This window comes from Barbus barbus (genome assembly GCF_936440315.1).
Source record: "Barbus barbus genome assembly, chromosome: 27".
Taxonomy (NCBI): domain Eukaryota; kingdom Metazoa; phylum Chordata; class Actinopteri; order Cypriniformes; family Cyprinidae; genus Barbus; species Barbus barbus.
This window is the reverse complement of record NC_136755.1, coordinates 2599813-2624036: the sequence shown is the minus strand read 5'-3', so window position 1 is coordinate 2624036 and position 24224 is coordinate 2599813. Positions and strand designations below refer to the sequence as shown.

At 40.0% G+C, this 24224-nt stretch overlaps 1 protein-coding gene across 3 annotated transcripts; it reads left to right on the top strand.

The window, feature by feature from the left end:
* Positions 1-6270: 6270 nt before the first annotated feature.
* Positions 6271-23846, top strand: LOC306846773 (ubiquitin-conjugating enzyme E2 E1-like). Of its 3 annotated transcripts, none has more exons than XM_079380375.1 (6): positions 6271-6430; positions 6879-7042; positions 8171-8221; positions 16423-16555; positions 18542-18689; positions 23366-23846. In XM_079380375.1, the coding sequence occupies exons 2-6, from the start codon at positions 6885-6887 to the stop codon at positions 23461-23463; spliced, it is 588 nt and encodes a 195-aa protein (XP_079236501.1). In that variant the 5' UTR covers positions 6271-6430; positions 6879-6884; the 3' UTR covers positions 23464-23846. The 3 variants fall into 3 exon arrangements, with proteins under 3 accessions (XP_079236501.1, XP_079236502.1, XP_079236503.1); XM_079380376.1 differs by having other exon boundaries at positions 6421-6543; XM_079380377.1 differs by lacking the exon at positions 6271-6430 and having other exon boundaries at positions 6582-7042.
* The last annotated feature ends 378 nt before the right edge of the window (positions 23847-24224 follow it).

The following is a 24224-nucleotide window of genomic DNA, read 5'->3' as shown; positions in this document are numbered from 1 at the left end:
TCGCATCGGTAAACTCTTAGCAACGTCTGACCCCGGGAGTTGAGAGCAGCCTCCTCCAGTTCAGTCTGATAACAGCACACGTGATAGACCATTGTGTAAACAAACAACTGAGTGTAGCCAAAGCTAACTCTTTAGCAGCCGAGCAGGCATGTAAGCTAACTAAGCCCTTTACCTCAACTGTTAGCTGTTAGCATCCGACTAACTGACACTGAGTGAGTGTAAAGTGTAGCGTCTGAACCACTCCTCCCTCTATCTCTCTCTCTCTCTCTCCCCCTCACTCTTGGTTTCATTTCCTGTTTGTGCCATCACCTTCTGTTAGATTCAGGTACGCCCCTCCTCACATATGTTGGTTCTATTTGTGTTATTTTTATTTTGACTTTATTCTACCTCTCTTTGATTTTGTTTTCATTAATTTACCTTTTTAGCTTGAATCTGAGATTTAATTAAATCAACTTGTTTATTTTATTATTATTATTTTTATTCATATTAGTTTCCTAAAGCTATTAGGACATTTTCATTTTACCTTTACCTTATTTTAGTTATTTGACATCTTCCATCTCGGTATAGAATTAGAGCAGTTCTAGGAACTGTTGTCCCCTTAATAAGCTGTACAGGTTATTAGTAGCCTAATTCCTGTCTTTCTATTACCCTCTTACACCAGGGCCCTGAGCAGACTAGAAACACTTCCTATTGTTTCTGTTTGTTTACCTTGAAGTGGTTGATGTGTCCCTGCTAGCGTAGCCAACAGTCTCCCTAGGTTTTATGACCCTGCTACATTCCTTTGAACAAGTGACAACTGCTTAGTCGTATCTCCTATCTTAAACTAAATAAGAAAGCCCTTCTTTCTCCCTCTGTCTCTTCCTGATTTTATTTCAGTTTTGTTTATTTGATACCTTCATAGTGACCAAACCTGTAAACCATCAGTGCCTTGAGTAATAGTTTGACCCCATGTATAGCCAGGTCATCAGCTGGCCCCTGCTTACAGCCCCATCAAACAAAGTTACTCAAACCCTCTACTTGTGTTGTCAGCACCCTACCTCACTAGCTGCCCCTCACCAGCTATTCACACCTTACACGGCTTACAGAAACGTTCCCCATACAGATAGCCTAACACCTCTGTACATACTTGCACTTGCCTTCTGCCTCTCTCTCTCTGGTGTTCCCCAAGTGTGCCAGTGTGTCTCAGACATTCCACAGACATCCAGCTCACCAGGACCAACTGAAAACCCGGCAGGGCACTGTGATTGACATCCTTCAGCCCAAAGCAGCCACTGACCTGCAATGGCAGAGAAAGGAACAGCGAGACTGCGACACAAGTGGATGCCTGACACCCAGCCTGAACCACCAGGAGCTGACGAGGATTATCATCTCCTTGGCCCACACCCTCAAGGGCCTCAGACAGGAGGTAAATGAACTGAACCTGCAAGTCACAGAGTTATACAGGGAACTGAGACCCGCTCAGAGAGAAAAGGCACAGAACGGATGCAAAGAACCTTACAGAATGTGGCAACAGAAGGAAATCACCAGTCTTCAGGAGGCTGTAACAGCTGCTGGACACCAAGCGCAGCGTGAAAAAGCCACCAGACAAGACCTGGAAAGAGAATTATTTCACACAAAGACACTGTTAAAAACAGCGTATGTGGAATTTAACAAGAGGGACACCAGAACTAAGGCCATCTGCATGCAGCCAGAGCTGAAGTCCAAACTCTGACTCAGAAATTCTGCAACATTAACGAGGAGCTTGACATGGTTCCGAGAGAACTGAAACAGTCCTACCGACTGTGCATGCATGGACTCAAGTAAAAGGCACCCTACTGCACGTCACACAGCCAGCAGTGCAAATCTCCTCACTCCTGTACACAGATACGAAGGGGGGAGCCAAAGCCTTCTGTTTGAAATATCACAAGTCAGCTTCCTGAAAACCTCTGCAGCGGCAGAAGGAAAGGGATTTATTCAGACGAGCCCCGAAACAGCACATGGAGTGACACTCAAAGACCTCAACCGAATGGCCAGAAACATCCCTTCATTCACACCAGAACTTGCAGGAGAATATGATGTCCACGCTTACTTAAGAGAGACTGACTTCCACCTGCAGTCTTGGACCAGTGTGAAACCCCAAGATAGACTCTATCTGCTCTGGATCACCGCCAGCCCAGAAGTGTGACGCTTCCTGGCTCGACAGCCAGAACACATCCAATCGAACTACCAGCAGCTTAAACAAGCTATCGTAAAGGAATTCTCTGAGCTAGAGTCTGAACACGGACTGATCGCTGCCCTAGCTATCAAACAGGGCTGTCATGAAACTCCCCATGCTTACTACCACAGACTTCGACGAGCTTATTTCGGAGCTCGCCATGAACCTGGGATGGAGGAGGACACCATCTTCAAGAGCATTTTCGTCAAGTCACCATTTAGGCATTATGGCCTGCCATACAATGCCTATTCAACAACTGTGTGATCTGACACAGAAGGCCTTTAACAAGCACAAGGCCTCTACCAAAGGTGTTTGTAAGACCCCACTGATTCTGAACTGCACAACCCAGAATCCAAAGCAGGCACCAGAAGGCACACAGCATTGCCACAACGCAAGGCCCTTCTACAGAAAGCCACTAGCCAGCGGAGGACAGAGCAGTCACTATGGCAACAAACCCAGGTCCCAGATCAACCACTGGCAGAAACCATGGAAAAGGCCATCATCTTGCGAACACCACAGTATGTCCAATGACAGTCCACCACAACATCCTCCTCCACACCCTTCACACAGGTGCCAAACGAATGCTGCACAAGGACAGCTGGACACGCCTACTTCTGTGTTACAGGAGCTGCTGACTCTAGCAAAAGAGCTCCTTGAACAAAATTCAACTGAGGAGTACTGCGAAGGACCAACCTCTTACTCTTTGCCTGGTGCAACACAGCATCAGACCCCTCCAAGGGAGGAGCATCCCTTAAAAGCAGTCGACACCCCAGAAGCAGCCAGACAACGTTGGATGGAGCAACGGGCCCACATGCCCAACAGCGAAACCTCTACCAACACAACTCAGGCAAGCCCAAGTCGGTGCCGCCACAAAAGCAAAGCGACACCACAAACATCAGACTTCTGGTGATGTTCCAGCAGAACAGAGGGCTAACAACCACCTGCTGCCCTTCTGCCATCATCACTAGGTCAGTCTGAAACTCTGCACTCTCACCAGTGAGAGTCTAACCCTGCTGTTCCACACCACGGGTACCGCAGATAGCCTACTGGCTAACAACATCAACAACCATCTGAGCCGGATTCACTTCAGGACGACAGGTGACACTGCCTCGACACCTGCTGCACAAGCTCGAGGACCCGCAACTTGCTACAGCATACCACCTGACAGCATCCACCACGGCACCACAACCACTCCTGGAGGCAACAAACAGCCCGAGAGACACCACTGTCTCCCAGCCGTGGATGGCAGATGCGTGTTTGATTGTTCTGCATCTTTAGCATCGCTCGCTGTTGTCTATTGGACGGACAACAACGTTTGAAAGGGGGGAATTATGTAACATTTGGACCAATCAGACACACAACTATTTATACCCTTCCCCCGAAATGCATCTAACACCTAAGAAAGGCAGAACAGGCCTCTGGTTCCATGGCAACCCATCTGATAACATTAGTTTTATTGCTCAAAGGAATGCGGGCAGAGCAACTCACTTCATTTCCCCTAAGAAAAGAGACATTATGCCATAAAAATGGACTCTTCTCTAATTGATTCATAGAAAAACCTTTCTTTGAATGAACACACATATCTTCGGGTCATTGTGTAAATTATTACTGTTCTTGTATATGTTTATGTGTATTGTATCCTGTTTTATGCATGATTATGATAGAACACTAGTTAATATTACCTCATGTATATCATGTTTGGTCTCTATCAATTTGTCTTCGGATGATCTAATTGAGAGTGTATATTATATGTCGATACCTGTGCAACATGTAAGTCTTCTGTGAATCTTCAATAGTTTGTATATCAACTTTTAATCAAGTTCATATGCAAATTACCATGCATGGAGACAAAGAGTCGTAAACTTTCCCTCCAAAGGTTCAAGTCACCATAGGCTTTTTGACTCCCCAGAGGTGTGACCTCCATAGCAGATAAAGCTCTCACATCAGTGACGCCCCTGCAGTCTGCGGTTCTGTTAGATCCTAAGAGGATGAGGAGGATGTGATCTAGAACTCTTCTGGACCCTTAAGTTTTTGTGCCAGGCCTTGCGGCCTTGACTTTCCTTTCAACCAAGGATTCTCAGATCTCAGCAGATCTCTTTCTTAGCTTTTTTTCCCTTTCTACCTTATTTCCCTTTCTTACAGTTATTACTGTCAGCCGATATAAATAATTGTAATTAATCATAATTAATTGTAATTATTTATATACAATTCCCTTTTGAGCTTATAAATTGCTACAGCATATACATAAACTCATCGATTAAGCATGTGCCCTATTCTGTGTCCTAAAATCCTGAAACATTGGTGTCTTATATTTTAGAGCGCTCAATGCAATTTGGGAAAGAAATCAGTGTGTGTGTCCCCATAAGAAAAGTAAAACCGGCCTGCGGAAAACAATTATTAAAAATAGTAAATGATGTTTATCTGAAAGTGTAACAATGCAAACAGGTTTTCTGTAAAGGGTAGGCTTAGGTTTATGGGATAAAAAATATTTGTTTGGTCAGTATAAAAGTAATAGAAGTCTATGGAAAGTCTCCAAAATTCACAGAAACCAACGTGTGTGTGTGTGTGTGTGTGTGTGTGTGTGTGTGTGTGTGTGTGTGTGTGTGTGTGTGTGTGTGTGAAAATATTCAGATGTAATCCCCTTTGTAATTATCAACATTTTCATAACTGTAATTTAATTACGCATTTTTTTCTCAGTGACTGTCACAGATTACAGTTACATTTATTTTGGGTTACACTTTATTTTAAGGTGCCCTTGTTACAGTGTAATTATATTAATTTAGGTATTGAATAATATTAATTAACTACATGTACTTACTATATGGTTAGGTTTAGTATTAGGGTTTAGTTTAGGGTTATTTGTATGTATTTATGCATAATTTATATTTATTATAATAGCAAAGTGCATGTAACGTGAAAAGTGTGACCTTATTTTGTATTCAGTGTATAGTAAACTGTAAGTTTGCATTAAGATTGCATTATTTATCAGTGATGTGCACGTCCTCCCTTCTTTCCAGCGTCCACAGAATCAAAACAACAATTCTGAATGAGTGTTACTCATAGGATTGTCCTCAAGCAAGCAGCAGTCAAACTATCTGCCACATGCCACTCGACCTCAGAGCCTAAAGCAGACAGACAGGAAGTAGATCGGCTCACCTTCCTCTTTCTCGGTACGAGGAGGATGTGTGTTTATGCAAAGACCTGAGATGGAATAACAGGGGGTTTCCTATAAAACAGGCCACATGAAGTGGGAGATGATCATGCTACAGCCGTCATCGCCTAAAAGAAGGAAGCAACTTGACCACATTTTCAGTAGTGTTTCTCTAGCAATATTACATCACAATCATGACCCTCTCATCTTCTTATGATTTTTTCTCACAGGCCTTCAAAAGACCAAAAATAAGTCGCAGGTCTCTTCTGATGGTCGTCAATGACAGAGAAAAAAAAGATTTCTTAAACTTATAATCATGCATTAGGACAGCAGAATAAATAAGCTTATAATCTTTCAGAAGGGAAGTAAAGCTCTTCTGTATCTGTTGTTGATGGCACAGGCTGTGTCCAGCTTTACATCTTCACTGGTGGCCAGGAGAAATCAGGTTTGTTTGAACCACATTGGGTTTTGGGTACCGAATTATTAGCTGCTGGGAGCAAGTCATGTTTCTTTTCAGCCTTCATTAATAATTTTACAAATAGTTGGGCTTATTTAAAGTAAGTAAATTAAAAATTAAGGTGCTTCAAAGGGCAATGCCATTTTTGGTTCCACAAAGAACCATTCAGTCAAAGTTTCTTTAAAGAACCATCTCTTTCTAACCTTTTTATAATCTGAAGAACCTTCTTTCACCACAAACGACCTTTCGTGAAACAGAAAGGTTCTTCAGATGTTAAAGGTTCTTTATGGAACCATTTAGACAAAAAAGGTTCTTCTATGGCATCGTGAAGCACCTTTATTTGTAAGAGTGTTGAACAGTCACTTGATATTTGGGTACTATTTTACAATAGGGTTCATTAGTTAACAACATTAGTAAACATGGACTAAGAATTAACAACACTTCTACAGCATTACGTGTTTGAGCGACGTGTGTGTGTGTGTGTGTGAGGGAGAGAGAGAGAGTGTGTGTGTGTGTGTGAGAGCGAGAGCGTGTGTGTGTGAGAGCGAGAGCGTGTGTGTGTGTCAGCAGCAGCACTTCCGCTCTGAGAGACACGCGCGTCCACGGACACACTCCGACACAAAGAGAGGTACACAAGCCTTCAAACCTTACAATATACCTCCTATTTCTCTTATATTTCCGTCAGCGGTGCGTTAGGATGCCTTTGTCCTCGTCTGCACGCTAAACATTTCTCCGTCGACGGTAAATGAAGACAACAACTGCGAGTCTACAGCGCTGACGACACATTTACCGTGTTTTTACCACATCCCTTCAGTTTGTGCTCGGTTTCATCTCGTGTCATTGATCGCTTGTGAACGGATTCGGCGTTATATTCGTGTAACGGGTTTAGAGCTGGTTTCACGGCTGTTTCGAGACGAAATGCGTGGTATTTAGAGCTGTGTTGTTGATCTGGAGTTAAAGGTCATCGCTTGATACATTGTTACAGATGAACGGTGTTACGTGCGTGTGCGTCGATATGTTGCGTTCATACTGTTTCACATCAGTTGTGTGTGTGTGTGTGTGTGTGTGTGTCATAGATCGGGATGTCGGATGAGGACTCGCGTGCCAGCTCTAGTTCATCCTCCTCTTCCTCCTCTTCCTCCACCCTTCAGCAGCAGGAGAAAGACACATCTGGGAAAAAGAGAGACAACAAAGCCAACATGAGCAAGGCCTCCAAACTGCTCTCCACCAGCGCCAAGAGGTGAGGAGACCCCCATAGAAACCAGAGGACCATGTCCCAAAGCCCAGGCAGAGCCCAGAGGTGTTTGTATACAAAGAAACTGGATTCAGACAGAATTCAGTGGCACTGTGTCAAATGACTTAAACATGACTGCAGTGATTGTTTCAAGATTGAAATGAAAGCTGTGAATAAGAAAATGAAGTAATTTTGTTCTTATAACTGCTGTCAGACAAGGACCAAACCGGGGTTATTTTTTGGTGTCGTTGGTAGTAATGGTACTTTTTATTTCAATGAATTAAAAATAAAAAAAGGAAAGGAAAAAAGCAACCTAAAAAGCCATATTTTATTGTAAAATCCACTTGAACTATTTGCAAAAAAAAAAAAAAATCACACTTAATCTTATGCTTAATATGTTGAAAGCAGCTCTGGTCATGTTTCTTGTCACATTTGTTTATTTGAAATGAAGTAGTTTGCATCACTGGATGTTATTGGTGGTCATTTAACATTAACATGAAACGGTTGACAAATATGAAATGTTTCGCCACTTCACACGTTTTCATTGTTAAAATGAAAGTGTCACGCTGGAACCTATGCTCTGCTTCTGTAAACAGTAAATCCTTCGATTACATTGATTTGATTGGTCATTTTGACATTGGCAGGAGATTTTTCAAATGTTGTGTCATCCTAACAACACCGAGCGGTGCATCATGGAGCATAAAGAATATAACGTACCGAGGGGAACAATGTGGCCTGATCTTATTATTGGTGCCATCAGATGGCATTTAACCTTTCATCTACCACAGAACCGCACACACAGGATTGTGGGATATCCTGCATTCGAAAACTGACCAAATGAAGGAATGTTAGTCGGCTGGCTGTTGCATTTGTAAACGCCTTCATGGCATGCTGTTATAATGTCAGACAGCAGCTTTCACTTTGAAAGAGCTAAACTCTAGAAATCATATTTGATATGATCAAATACACAACAAACATGCTCTTCTAGAATAATCTGGTACCTAGAAATGTTGTTTAGGTAAGCGGCTTGCCGTGTTTTGAGACGGCTGTTATTTGATTCCACAGTACTTTATCTAGATGTATTTGGATGTCAGAGTTCAGAGATGTTCATGGGAATCATGTGTCTTCTTTCAGGATTCAGAAAGAGCTGGCTGACATCATGTTGGACCCGCCACCAAACTGCAGGTGAGGAGATGCTTCGGCGCTCTGATATTCTCTGGTTGCATTAGTGGGTCTCAGTGTTTGGATGCTAAAGAACCAACTGCATGTAGGATCTGCTGCCTTCAGCAAAAAAAGGTGCTGTTACATGAGCAAAATTAGGTGTGATCTGCAGACAAAAGTCAATAGTGTCACTTTCAACCAAGCATCTTTCTGTTGGTGAAGGAGCTGAGTTTGTGTGACCAACACCAGCAAAGAGATTGCATGGATTCCTACTGAACTGACTCGCCCATTAGATTTCACAGAGCAGTGTTAAATGTGACGGCGCTTTAACTCTGGTCTGGTTTGTAGCTGTAGCAGGGTTTCCTCCAGCTCTCTAATGTCTGAGGTTGGCATCAGTTGCATGCTGAAGTGACTTTATGCACCTATCAAACCTGTTAGATCCCTATATAAACAAACCTTAAACATTTTAGACAAGAAATCAATTAGATGGCATCATTGTAACATTTTTACAAAAATACAGTTTGTTTAGTTTTGACAATTATATGAATCGGTCTCTTATTAAAGTGATTTTTACACCGTAAAAAATAAAGTTGAGACCTTAATGTAAGGCAACTAGCTTCAGCAGGTTTTTGAACTCAAATCTCCTACAAAAACAAGTTGAGAAAACTGAAAAATCTGCTGAAGCTGGTTGCCTTAAACTTTTAAGCTTTCTCAACTTTTTATTTTTTAGTGTAAATGTGTCAGTAAACTTGCTCCAGATAGTAGAGGGATCACAAGTGGTGCAACTACACTATGAGAAAAACTAAATTCGTTCAATCCACATTTTCAGTGAAAGGGACATTTTGCCAGTTGATCTGAAAATGCGAACAGAGCTGAACATCTTTCTGAGAAATATCAAAAACCGGTTTGTTAACATTGATGGTTGTGCACAGTCTTAGATTTTTCTTACGTTTACTTTACATTCTTTATGTATTTTTAACTGTATTTTAAAAGCCTAACCAGGGACTGGGGCTGCGAATCAGCCACTGGCTAGAAGCCTGTATGTAGAGCATCTGCAGTGCTGTTCTGCATTGTCCCTGTTAAATAAACTACTAAATAAATCCACAGGTCAAAGTGCGGCTGATGTAGCAGGATGGCAGTGTCGTGATCTAGTTGACCTTTCTCAGCTGTGAGGGATAACTCTTTTGTCTAAAATTAGAATATCAAGAAACCGTATCGAGATGAATGGAGCTCCAGAACGCCAGGATTTAATATGTTTGAGTGTCTTTGTGGGGTCTAATTCTTAAGAAACTGAAAAATACTTCATTTTGGCTGCAGCTGTCATATTTACGCATAAGTGCATGAATGTAAATCTGTGTTGTAAGGTGATATTGATATGATGTTGGCAGTATTGTAATTGTAACGTTGATGGGTAATGCACGGGGATTTCTAGTGTTCACAAGCACAGAGCCGCTACTGTTGCATAAAACGATGCATACAGAAATCTGCACGGCTGATTGAAAATATGTAAATATACTGTTTGATTTCCTTTCTTGTCTGTGACAAGTGGGTGTCAAAAACAGAAATTTGCAATGGCAGGGGAAGAGATGCGACTCTTACGCCTCGAGATAAGAGCGAGTCAGAGAACTCCGCTAATAAACACAGACACATGAGAGAAGGAAGGAGCTGAAGTGTATAAACGATGCTAAAGATGACGAGTGGTTTTAAAGACGAGGTGTGTCAGCTGTGCAGTTCTGAATCAGGTACTATTACCTTCAGATACAGTCACAAACACATGTTACGCTATCCATACGAGACAGTGTGCAGACATGAATCTGATAAAGCCTCGCATCTATCATCGCTCGTTTGAGTTTATGAGGTCAGAGACTTCCTCACAATGATCAATTACCATACGGTTTACCACAACCTTCACATACACGCCAACCACAAAAGGAAATATTTCAAATAACAGACAAACAATCGAGTCAAAAGTGATCAGATTTCATTATGACTCAAAGGGTTTTCAATACGGCATCTTTCTAACCATGGAAACAATGAAATGCAGTTGTTTACTGTGTCTCTCAGATACTTCTGCAGATGAAACAGAAAAATGGATTGTCTGATGGCGAGGAGACATTTATTATTTTTTTGTTTTTTAAAGCAAACAATATTTTATATATTTGCTTATTTTTAGATTGTAAGCTGGCGACTCAGTGTGCAAAGACCTTTATTGTCAGTTGATTTGGTTCAAAATAAGTCAGACTAACTTAAGCCTGGCTTGTTTGGTAAACCTGTTTTCTGAAACAGCCCCCAGGTCACGTACAAATCTGGACAAGCAGAAAAAAACCACACTGCTGTGTTCCAGTACAATATTACTGATCAATCCTCATCTGACAATGGAGATAATCGAATGTCATTTATAATGTGTGTGTGTTTCTATCAGCTTATGAGAATCATAGCCATGTCAGATGATAAATAAACCACACTTGTGATCCAGTTTGGTCAAACAGGGTCTGTAAAAAGATTCCCGAATCAGTCTGATTCATTTGGGCCGTTCACACACACACTGAATGGTTTGCCACGGTTCCTCACACCGAAATAGCAACAGAATTATTTTTAGAGTCTGAAAAATATATATTTTTGGATATTTACCTACAGTTCATTCGTTGTAGGAAACAAAACAAGCAAATGTCTCATTGTTTTGCAGTAGTGAAGCAGCTCTTATTGTGTGTGCTGTAATGACAATTTGCGTCCATATACTAGTATCAAAACACTAGAAATCCCCGTGCATTACCCAAACCATCAACATTACAATTACAATACTGCCAGCATCATATCAATATCACCTTACAACACAGATTTACATTCATGCACTTATGCCTGAATATGACCGCTCTCAGACATTAAAGGATAAGTTCACCAATTTTCAACTAGCCTTGTATTGTTAAAGTCAGTCTCAGCAAACGTTCACTTCTCTCAGATACTCCTGTTTATTTGATGCAAAATTCATCTTTTCAAATGTCTGAAAACCATAAATGCAACGACTTAGAAAAGCAATAGCACATCTCCTCTAAGCAAGCACATGATTTGAGGTGTAATTCATATTTGTGTTATTGGTCTTGTGTGTTTTTTCTGCTCCGACATCAGACTGCTGGCCTTCTCACATGAATGCATGTGTTGTGTCTCAAGGCTAAAGGAAGTATTATAAACACTTCAGAGGTTCCTGTGACCTTTGTGTGTTTATAGATGATTTCAGAAATCGGAGATTGTTGCAGGACAAACAGAACTCATTTGAGAGCTGCTGTGCTCAGGGGTTTTTCTTTAAACTTCATTAAAGAAAGCAGAACATCTGAAGACACTGAGGAATGCTAATAACTCACTGTTACTTGTGAACTGGAGTTGTTTTCTGATCTCACGACTGGAGACTTGTGAAGTGATTCTCTCTAACACAATATTAAGCTGAGCCGTTCTTTCTATGAGTGTTATGTAGTGAGATGTTGAAGGGTCAAATGATTAGTAATAGGAAAAAAGTGAATTTTATTCTAGATGACATGAGGCTGTGTTTGGTGTGTTTCACGTCACGCATAAGCAGTGTGAAATAATATGGTGTGAAATATTCAGAAAGGCGCTCATCTCATCTTTGCGGGGAACTTTACTGAACGAGAAATAATGATAATACAGAACAAAAGTGCAGCTAATCGAGTCTGGAGAGCTAATCTTGACTCTCTCTCTTCTCTCTGAACGTGCTGCAGCTGCTCAAGGCAAATCCAGTTCATTTCAGCACATCGTAAAGGTTTGATGATCTTAAATATTGCTAATCTAAAACAACAAAAAGATCTTAAATATTAAAGCAATTAAATATAGCTTCATCCAGTATCAGTCAGTTACAGCTAATGAATTGACTTTTTTTGGATGAATGTTACTGTAGAGCATGTTTATCAGTGTTTTGTGTGTTATCGGTGCTAGCAGCTACACTCCTGCTGCACAGAATCACACCGCGCTCACACACTGTGAATGCTGGGACCTGCTAAAATGGGCACCAAAATAAATATGCACTGCATGTGGTGTAAAACCAGCTTATGATTTATGCAACAGTAATTTAATATGAAGCACACTAGAATTGCAAGGCTTTATGCTTGTAGAAAATGTCAAATTTGAATAATAACTAAAAAAACCAAGTGATCGAACAGTTTGTTTGTACCCGTATCTACAGTGGAAGATGGCCAGTTTAACACTTATACACCACTGTTCAAATGTTTGCGTTAAGATTTTAGTTTGTTTGTTTTTGATGGCAATATTTTAGGGATGTAACGATTCACTCAACTCACAATTTTGTTTTTACAAAATGAGATTTAAGACAAATTATAAATTAAATGTGTCCTTTTATTATTGCTTGGACAAAATGCAGCACGTTTCTTTGTGAAATTGAAATATAACACTATAATAATATACTAATATAGCACTTGAGTATCATTGCTCTTTTGTTGGCTTTGATTGCTTCGGTTGTCCTCATTTGTAAGTCGCTTTGGATAAAAGCTTCTGCTAAATATCAAAACGTAAATTTAAATGACAAAACTGATTTGAAATTTTAAAACAAGCTCCAAATCATTTTCTTTGTGAAATCGAAATATAACAAAACTAAATTGAAATTTTAAAACAAATGAAATAATCAAGTTACACAAAAAATATCTTCATATAAACAAACGGTGTCTGTGCTCTTTCCATTTAAAATTAGAAGCAACCACTGCATTTTAATCATCATCGAAACAAAGATGATCATGTACATGCAACATGAGCAGTTTTTAATATAATTTCGAAATTTGAAGCAAAAACAGAATTGCCTAACTTTCATTTCATGAAACTACATACATATCTGAAGGAAACGGCAGACTGAATGAGATGCAGTTTCTCTCTTTGCCAGCAGGTGGCGCTTATGGAACAGCAATAATACAGTGTTTCGTTGGTTACCGCTGTAAACAAAGCAGCACTGCACTTATGAACACTACTTTAATATGCATCGTTCAGAGGCAAGATCAAAAGAAAATACCACGTAAAGTTTTCTAAAGACAATCAGTTCCCCTCAGAGATACATTCATGTAAACTCCAATTGTTTCGCGATTTTTGTTTAGCATCTCAACCGATTTGAATCGATTTTCAACCGGCTCGTGGTTACTCGTTACATCCCTAGTTGTGAAGCATAAATCTGGGTGGAAATGCCACGGACCGGTTTGATGCACTCATCTCATGGGTGTTACGCTCCGACACAGACACAGCAAGGGCTTGTCAATCTTTGCTGCCAAGTACGCGCTCCTGAAAGGCGAGTTTGGTTACAGGAAAAACTTGAGCCTAAATTTGCCTCTGATTATTTTTAGGATATATATTTAGGTCAGATTATTTGTGCTGCTCTGAAAACACAGATGGGCAGGTATGTTTGGCCAACTTTCATACAAGCAGTGAATGAAGTTCCTGCTGTGAAGTTTCAGATCCGTAATTTAACCTTTAAAAATAGTCTTTCAGCTGTGTTTTGCACCTGTGTTGATGTTGTTCTTGCTTGCTTCCCTCTGTTTTGTGCTTGATTTGTCTCTTTAAGCACATTCACACTGTTATATAGTAACTCTGGTCTAAAACCACACCAGTTACCGGCATTGATTAAACAGGCATTTCTTTATTTCTGCATTTTTTACATTTACTTAAAAAAACAGAGTTGTGAACTGGAGATGGATGAATACCATATTCAAGAAGGGCTGCGAGAATATTTTTTTCTGGAAGTAAGGTTACTAGCAGCAGCAGAATTTCACAAAACTTTATTAGGCTGCTGTCACTTTAAGACCTAATGCACGCGATAAATATATTAACACTTCAGATTCCTGATAGACAAAATCAAGTCCTGACTTACATGTTCCTTCTTGTTTGGGAAGCCTTTTTACTTGGATATATGCAGCAGTAGGGAAGAAGAGAGACGTAGATGTGTTACTGATGTTCTGCGTGTTCATTTGGGAATCAAGTAGACACAGTTAAATCCACAGTATACACTAGTCAATATTTCAATTAGGGATGTACGATATTGAATTTTTGCCGATAACCGATATGCCAATATTTTTCAACTCATTTTGGCAGATACCGATGCCAATACCGATATATTCCCTTTTGTTTGGAAACAACACCAAGTCTCTCCTGTGCAGAAATTATCAGAATTAAATAAAAAAATAATAAAGGTTTTTAACAGTACATTGAAGCTTTGAAAATAACTATAAATAAACTATATCAATAGCTGCATTTTTCCCCTCAGAAAGATTCAGTTAACCCTTACATTTTATTTTAAGATTTAACATTTGTAGATATTCTAAAACAAAAGAGCTGTAAAAATTCTGAAAATCTTTTAGAGCTCATGATTTGTTTAAAAAATGAAACGTTACACATTAATGCATAAATCAGTGTATATAAAATTATTTAATTTACAAGTGTCATGTTAGTGATTTATTTTTTTCATGTAAGCTATAGCGTCTACCTTTTTAAATCAAAACTTACTCATTATTTTGACATCAATTACTGCTTTATTTAATCAGAAACAGTCTAAATGTTATGTGTGTAGGCTATTTTACTTTTAATCTAATTAGAAGTAGGCCAACAGCGCCCCCTACAGATTAAAACTCCTTACTGAACGGACATTAGGACCTGGGGGAGGCTGTAATCACTGTTTATCACACACTAAACACTTAAGTACTTTCACAGATTAAATGCAGCGATCCAAAACAGTCAATCTAATCCTCATTCAGACAAACCTTTGCTCACTGCTGACGTGATCTAATCACTAGCACACCCTGAGCACATGTGAGTTAACCCATTCCTCTTATCGGCGAGACATATCGGCATAACTTGTCATATCAGGCCAATAACGATATTTACATTTAAAGCCATTATCGGCCGATTCCGATATCAGTTTTTTTTTTTTTTTTTACCTCACAGGACTTTCCTAGATTTATGTTCTTGTCTGCTGTATTGGGCAAAGTTACTTTTAATAGTAATGCATTACAATAATGCATTACTCCCTTAAAAGTAACTGATTGCCCTACTTGGTTACCTTTTATGGAAAGTAATGTTACGTTACTTTTGCATTACTTTCTCTCATCTGAACTGGACTTGCTTGTTTGCTATTAATATTAGAAAAGTAATATTTTTGGCAAATGTAAAAGCCCTTTCATACCAAAAGTGAACTGAGTAAGCGTCAGGCTGATGAAATGTAAATTCACGGCTGTACAGTAGAGGGTGAATACTGAATCTGTTTTTGTGCGAGTGAGATGAGTAAATGCATGTTCACATTTAGTCTAGATCATGTTCACACAGCGCACACAACGCCTCTGCACTTACTCCTGATTTCTCTCAACATGAGGACAGGAGAGCTGTCAGTCAATGCATGGAAAACAAAGCATCTGGAGTTACTTATTTGAAAAAGTAACTCCGATATTTCCTTCTAAATTAAAAAGTAATGTTACTTTACTAGTCACCTGAAAAAAGTAATCTGATTAACTTGCTTGTCTGACTGGATGGAGGGCAGTAACAGTCATTTGAGCACACAAATGCTTTCCCCTGATTATTGTCTGCGGTGTAGTTCTTGTCATCCAGCAGCTTGCTTCCTCTTTATGTTTGTGTACGTGGTTCAAGCCAAAGCATTCAGAAATAATGCTTTGTTTCTCCACGCTGTCCTACAGATCTGTGGATGCTTTTGAGCTATTTCATTCTCATTAACTGCTTGGTGTAACAGTTAGTCAGTGTTTTACTGAAAACAGCCTCAGTCTTATCACTCTGTGTGTGTGTGTGTGTGTGTGTGTGTGTGTGTGTGCATGGATGATGTTCTTTACATTTCAGCTGTGAAATTATTATTTTAACAGCGCTTCAAGACACATTTAATGCTAATTTAAAGGAATAGTTCATCCAAAAATGAAAATTTTCATAAGTAGTTCCAAACCAGTATGAATTTCTTTGTTCTGCTGAACACAAAAGATATGTAAAATACTGATAGTTTTCATTTTTTTTTGGATGAATTATCCCTTTAACTGTTCTTAACATTACATCTTTTTATACCCTGCCTTTTATAAATAATTTATTGCCAGTGAGATTAGCTACACCTCTTCAAGTTACAAGGTCATATTGGGTTAAATAGAAATGTATTGTATCTTCTGCTGATGTAAATCACTTTTGTGGTGATGGTTCTGAGTAATAGTGATCCTCTCTGTTTTTGTTGTCAGTGCGGGTCCTAAAGGAGACAACATCTACGAGTGGAGGTCCACTATCCTGGGTCCTCCGGGGTCCGTGTATGAGGGAGGAGTGTTCTTCCTGGACATCGCTTTCACTCCAGACTACCCCTTCAAACCACCCAAGGTCAGAGCTGGCTCTCTGAGTCACAGTTAGGCACTTATAAACTACCATTCAGTAGTTTATACCACGTCCGTAAGATTTAGTTTTAAAGGAATTAATACTTTTATTAAGCTAGGAGGCTTTAAATCGATCAAAAGTGACCGTGAAGACATTCAGAATATTACGATTAAGACTGTTTCAAATAAATGCTGTACTATTGAATGTTTAATTAATCAGAAAATCCTGAAAATGTATTATTTTCCACAATTTGAAGCAGCACAACTGTTTTTGACATTTGATAAGTAGCAAATCAGCATATTAGATTATGATTTCTGAAGGATCATCTGACACTAAAGACTATGGAATGCCAAAGCTGCCATAATTAGAAATAAAGAAAGAAATGTACAAAGAAAAGTAAAAAAGCAAAAATAAATCATTATTTATAATTTTATTTTATTTATTTTCACATTTATATTTGCTTTTACGTTTCTTTGTACATTTATTTATTTGTAATTACGGCAGCTTTGACATTTTTAAAAATGTTGGGTAAAGAAATCAAAAGAATATGAATGGCCTAACAGTTGGTCTAATTGGTAACACTTTAGTATAGGGACTAATTGTCACTATTAACTAGTTGCTTATTAGCATGCCTATTATTAACCATATCAGCTGTTTATTAGTACTTATAAAGCACATATTCTGCATGAACATCCCTAATCCTAAACTTAACAACTACCTTACTAACTAATAATAAGCAGCTAATTGGGAGTTTGAGGCAGAAGTCATAGTTGATAGTTTAATAGCGAGAATTGAACGTTAAAATAAAATGACCATCTAATTAATTTTTGTAGTTCTTTTCACTCTTTATTATGCCTGGACAAATGCACAAGATTCTGTTACTTTCACTGTTCGTTCTGTTGATTAGTCACGTTATCATTAATTTTACAGAACGCAGCACACAAGTTCAGTATAGGGCCGATACCGGTATTCCTAGTTATACAAATATACTTCATACCAGGTGTGGCGCTCAGATTGCCCTGTTTGTGCAACAGCTGACAGAAATACATACAACTATAGTGACAGTTAACAATAGTGAGAATAAAAGCTTTGTATCATGTCTTTTAAGAGTTGAAGTATTAAAAGATGGGTAGTTTTGACTCTGAATGCTGATTGAATGAGCCCTGTTGAAAGCTGCTGTCAAATGCATATAAACGCACACCTAAACTACACATTCAGTATCTTGTGTATCTGTTTTACATTCCAGGACAGACTCGTCATGAATATGTTTAAAAAGAAGAGAAAAAAAGACTAACTCTTTTTTTCTGTACTGGAGTGACTCACTCTCAAAATTAGGTTGTGACTCGTAATCTTTCAGATCAGATCGCTTTGATTTAAGGAAGGGAAGGGGAGTGGTGTGTGGCCGAGTATGGTGACCCATACTCAGAATTTGTTCTCTGTATTTAACCCATCCAAGTGTACACTCAGTAGTGAACACACACCCGGAGCAGTGGGCAGCCAATGCTGCGGCGCCCGGGGAGCAGTTGGGGGTTCGGTGCCTTGCTCAAGGGTCTCACCTCAGTCGTGGTATTGAGGGTGGAGAGAGTGTTGGTTATTCACTCCCCCACCTACAATCCCTGCCGGCCCGAGACTCGAACCCACGACCTTCATGTTACAAGTCCAACTCTCTATCCATTAGGCCCCAACTGAGCTGAGGCTTTTCAGTGTTCACTTGAGTTATTTTTTTAATGTTTGTTTGATATTGTGTAATAGATAGTAAAGCTTCTGTCTATGACAGACAATAAACGGGGCTGTAAAGAAGAAAGTGAGACGTGCAAATATTATGATGATAAAAGACTCTGGTTTAGGACCGAATGAGCATAGAGCAATCAGTTAAGAAACATGGTGGAATGAGAGTAACTAACTACTTGCAGTACAAAGACTACCTCAACATCTCTGTGTTAATGGACTCAAGATTTTCCTAACGACTCTTGCTCTGTTGTGGTGTGTCAGGTGACGTTTCGCACGAGGATCTACCACTGCAACATCAACAGTCAGGGTGTGATCTGTCTGGACATCCTGAAGGACAACTGGAGCCCGGCACTCACCATCTCCAAAGTGCTGCTGTCCATCTGCTCTCTCCTCACAGACTGTAACCCTGGTAAGACGCTGGTCTGATGGAGCCGGTCGAGGGCTGGAGCTCCAGTGTTGGTCAGTATGCTGGAGCTCCACCTGTGTGACCGAGACGACAGCAGAGCAGTTACAGGTGTGGGCATCGATACAGCCGCTTCGTGCTCATGTATGAAACTGCGGACATCTTTGTTCATCTCGTGTCTGAGCTATTTGAATTCCTTAAATGGTCATAAAAAGGCGACGACTTTCTCGCAGGCTGAGCCTTGAATGCATGTGCTTACTGTATTTTGCAGAAAATAAGTTGCACCTAGGCACTTTACACTAGTGCGTTATCGATTTAAAATGCATAACTTTTGTTAGGGTTACGCCTGTCGTTTACACTACTCTGGCGTTTTCGACCCTCAAAAACTGAGATTTTGGAAACGCTGCAGACCCAGTTTTAGTCTGAAAACTCTGGGGTTGTGTTTTAGTGTGAACGGACCAAAACAGAGACTTTTGAACAGGATGGCGTGGCTGCCCACATTCGCTCTGAGTATCCTTGACGACCGTGTAAACAATAACATCATGCTCATAGTTGTACCCATAGATATTTATGGGTAGATTCCCCATTCGACCGCTCCAAGCACACAGACGCGTCCGCCATCTAAATAATAGGAGTCTACCTTTACATATCTATGGTTGTACCTGCATGAATGGTCACGCGACATGCGATTTCGGTTGTGTAGTGTGGACTGAGATTGTTCTGAAACGCAAGTGTAGCACTAGTGTAAAACATCGACTTCTCGATTTTAATTGATTCTCTTTCTTATGAAACGATATTGATTCTTTAATCCCAAGAAAGAATTAGTCTAGGCTGTTTTCAGTTAATAAACAGAACATTGTAGCGCACATCCCGTCCAATAAATCTTTGTGCTTTGTTACTTTTGATATGAAACAAAATCTCAGATTTCAGATTCTGTCCATTTATTGCAATATTAAAACAACAAATACCGCTTTGGTGCTTTTTAATGTGGAGTGACAGTAGTGCCTCAATTCAATAGAAACAGCAGACACGTGAACTGATCGTGTCCTCTGCTTTAATACCAGTTTCAGCGCGAAATAAACATGAATGATCATCTGAAGCATGTTAGAAGAAAAAGTACTTACTGAAATTCATATCCTGTCTCGTGTAATCACTCAATCAATCAGCGTTTCAAACGTGGTCACGTAATGTCACATTTACCTCAGAAAAAACACATTCGGTGACCATAAACTCGTTAGTCAGCTAGAAAAATTAACTCTGAGAATTTTGCTTAATATATGCACCTTATAGCATAATCGTTATTTTTACTGTTCTTCAATATGTAATTAGTTTGAATAAATAATTATATTTCTAATTCAATTCATTTTTTGAAATGTATGTAATTTAAAGTTACAGTTAGTAACTTGTATATGGTATTATAAAAACTTTGTAGTTTAAGTGTTTTTATATAAATTAGTTAATTTTAACCTTCAGTATTATAGTATTGTGGTATCAACTGACTCTAATGTATATTTTACAACATTAGGTGAGATTTTTTTCCCTAGAGAAAATTTGCCATGTACTGTTCTTTATATATATCCAGAATAATCGATATTGAATCGAATCGCAAGCTTGTGAAGGATATTCAAATTGAATGGTGAAATTTGTGTCCAAACCCTGCCCTAGCCATCATACACCCTTACCCATTTTGTAAACCGTCACAGAGGATAACTGGGCATCATAAACGACTGAGGTATCCTCCAACTGTTTTATAGTCTTTATAGTCTGAAGCTAAAAATCTCAGTCTGTGACCGTCAAACAAATGTTTTTTGTGAGTTCCCCTTACTCCACAACAAATGCTTTAACGGTATTCTGAACAGAACAGGAATGGAAAGATATTAGCATAAAACATACTATCCTGGCATTTCTTTTAAACCGCATTCATTAAAAAAACCCAGCAAGTCTAAACCAATTTATTGAAAGTGAAAGTACTGTTTTGTGGAAAATGCGCTATCAAATGGAACTTGGGCCCACGTACCTCTCTGGTTTGGCACAGATCAACATTTTGCACGCTTTGCATATTTCGCATGCTTAACTGTAATCGCATTATGTAAGTCACAGCATGGTTCACATGAGAAAGAAATGCAACTTATATTCTGGAAAATACATTTCATTGCTGAGAAGGGTTGCTTCTAATTCATTATATTTAATATTTAATTCACCCAATAGTGTTTTTGTGATTATTGTGTATTTAACTTAGAAACAGTGCTAGTGCTGCAGGCTACCGCTACTGGAATCAGCTGTGAGTGTTGCACAAAGTATACTTAGTATACAGCTAAAGACGGCCTTGGAAGTATACGCCATTAGATAGTTTGCTCCATCAGGCGATTTCTCACATGCACACTTGAAAGTTTCTTTTTCCAGTGCCTCTTTCTCTCTTGAAGTTATAACAATAAAAAATCGTTTAAATTAGCGTTGCCCCTCACACAGTATCTTTAGCAGTTTGTTGTACCGTCTCAAGCAGTGAGATTTCTATGGACACTGCAGCTGTTGTAATGACGTCACACTGCAGCGTCTTTTTAAAAATTCAACACAACGTATCCAAAATACAAAAACATACACCACTACACCATCTAGTACTCTTTAGTGCATCGGTGCAGTCCTGCAGATTCAAAGCTCTTATAATTCATCTTAGAGGTTACATCATGACATTGATCGTTTATTCAGTGGAACAAAGTAGCTGATGAAGCGTGCACACTTGAAATCTGAAGTATATATTGTGCTCTGTAGATGCTGCCTATGAAGAGCGTTTCAAATCAATTCAGTTCAGTCACTTGAGATTCCTTTTTAGCGAAGGAACCTAAAGCCCAAAGTGCACTTCTGTTTTTATGCGTATGCTGAGGTATGTGACAAACATTATCATGAACACGGTACACATGCAGCCTGATCTTTCAGAACCACACATACAGGGTACTTTGGGTTTTAAAGGGGTCATGAACTGCCTGTTTTTTATTTTGTACTGTTCTCTGAAGTCTACTTATATTATCAAGATTTGTCCGTCAAAAAACATCAATTTATAAGTAATAAGCTATTTTCTGTCCTGTTTTTGACCCCCTCATCCGAGCACTCTGTTTGAATAGATTGTAGACTCCCAGTAAACGCCCACTGCGGTGATTGGCTAATAGTTGTGTATGTTTGACAGCGGCGTTCCTCATAGATGGATGCTGCTGTGATTTAGGTCAAAAACCATGAATGCATATCAAACAATCTGTAAGAAGAGAAAAGGCAACAGTGATCACGTAATAAGTTACTCGCACTTGTATGTTGCGACATTACTGTCGGATCCAAAATATTCGGCACAGCATCGTCTTTTAGTTTTAATCTTTCTGAAAATCCTGTGTCAAATTGTGCCTTGTTTGTAAACGAATCCGTAGTAAAATGAAGTGAACAAAGGACCGAGTTCTTACTGATACGGTCTGGATCTTCATCACAAATAAAGTTCATCCACTCTTTCCTAACGTTAAGATCAGAAGGAAGGCAATGCAAAGAACTTGGTGCTGCAGAGCATCTTGATGTCTTTGTAACATCTTTATCGTTTGGTTTCTACGTAGACCTGCTTCTCTCGTAAACACTACATGCGCAAATCAGTGGACGGGGCTGAACAGGCAGTGATGTAGAATCGGTGGGCGGGGCTAAACAGGCAGCGATGTAGAATCGGTGGGCGGGGCTAAACAGGCAGCGATGTAGAATCGGTGGGCGGGGCTAAACAGGCAGCGATGTAGAATTGGTGGGCGGGGCTAATCAGGCAGTGATGTAGAATCGGTGGGCGGGGCTAATCAGGCAGCGATGTAGAATCGGTGGGCGGGGCTAATCAGGCAGCCATGTAGAATCGGTGGGCGGGGCTAATCAGGCAGCCATGTAGAATCGGTGGGCGGGGCTAAACAGGCAGCCATGTAGAATCGGTGGGCGGGGCTAAACAGGCAGCGATGTAGAATTGGTGGGCGGGGCTAACCAGGCAGCGATGTAGAATTGGTGGGCGGGGCTAACCAGGCAGCGATGTAGAATTGGTGGGCGGGGCTAACCAGGCAGCGATGTAGAATCGGTGGGCGGGGCTAAACAGGCAGCGATGTAGAATTGGTGGGCGGGGCTAATCAGGCAGTGATGTAGAATCGGTGGGCGGAATCGGTGGGCGGGGCTAATCAGGCAGCCATGTAGAATCGGTGGGCGGGGCTAATCAGGCAGCCATGTAGAATCGGTGGGCGGGGCTAATCAGGCAGCCATGTAGAATCGGTGGGCGGGGCTAAACAGGCAGCCATGTAGAATCGGTGGGCGGGGCTAAACAGGCAGTGATGTAGAATTGGTGGGCGGGGCTAACCAGGCAGCGATGTAGAATCGGTGGTCGGGGCTAAACAGGCAGCGATGTAGAAGCAGGTGTTGATGATCTTTTGTGGAGGCGGTGCTTATCCACACTTTTACATAAGCTGTTGATTTGTCAGACTGCCTTCAATACTAACTGTTTTTAGACAAATGAGAGAGTTTTGAAACTTACAGGATGTTTTTATAGTATAGTGACCTCTTATGTCAAAAGATCAAGGGAATTTTGGTTTCTCAGTTCATGACCTCTTTAACAGTGTGTCTGTGTAGACTGTAGATAGCAGCTGATTGTGTTTTTAACCTGGTGAATCGTCTCTTTTCTTCTGCAGCTGATCCTCTGGTAGGAAGCATCGCCACGCAGTACACAACCAACAGACCTGAGCATGACAGGATAGCCAAACAGTGGACCAAACGCTACGCCACATAATTCCTCCGGCCGCGGAGCGCTGCTGCCTGCCGGACGTCTGTGGGATGGGGTGGGGAGGAGCTGTGAGAGGAAATGGGGGGGATAGGGATCCATAGGGTAGAGATACAGGGTGGATTTTATGATGGAATTTAAATTCCCATTTCAATTGTTTTCTTTTCCTGCATATATTTTTTGTTGTTGTTAGTGTTTGTTTCCCTTGGCTCAAGTAGCATCATGATTTGACAAAAATGGATCTTAATGTGTGTTTTCTTTGCCGCCTTGTTGTAAATTGATTTTATTTGGAGCTTCCTCATTCTTGTCAAATGAAGTCACAGCATGAGCCTATGGCAGGATTGTTCCATGTATGTATTTCCCCACCAATATTAAATGTTGACGTTGGTGTACAGAGTCGTAGCGTATCTTTCAATGCAAGCATTCAGTGGGAAAAACTGATATTTCTGGTAAAAGCCTGTCAGGAACATCTTAAGAAAAAATATGAAGGACTTTTCTGCTTTGTGAAATCTCATTCTCATTACGGTAAGGCAAATAAAAAAATTAAGAATATATACATCAAAGTAGTATTTGTTTTGCTGTTTTAATCTATGCTGATTACAACAAGAATGAGATTTCTTATTACGGTAAGGAGAATTGTGGAGGTGTGTAAAATCATGATGCAGTGCTAGGCTTTGTTTTCGTAATGGAAAATATCAGTTCATTTTTTGTCTTGCACAAGATTCTTGTCCAATATTACAGCATGTTGCTGTTAAATATTGATAACCGCA

Bases quoted from the DNA above. Each gene is read 5' to 3' on its own strand.
- LOC306846773 (XM_079380375.1), top strand. From the start codon at position 6,885: ATGTCGGATGAGGACTCGCGTGCCAGCTCTAGTTCATCCTCCTCTTCC. The intron at 16,556-18,541 runs GTCAGAGCTGGC...GTGGTGTGTCAG, and splicing joins ACCCCTTCAAACCACCCAAG to GTGACGTTTCGCACGAGGAT. The intron at 18,690-23,365 runs GTAAGACGCTGG...TTTCTTCTGCAG, and splicing joins CCTCACAGACTGTAACCCTG to CTGATCCTCTGGTAGGAAGC.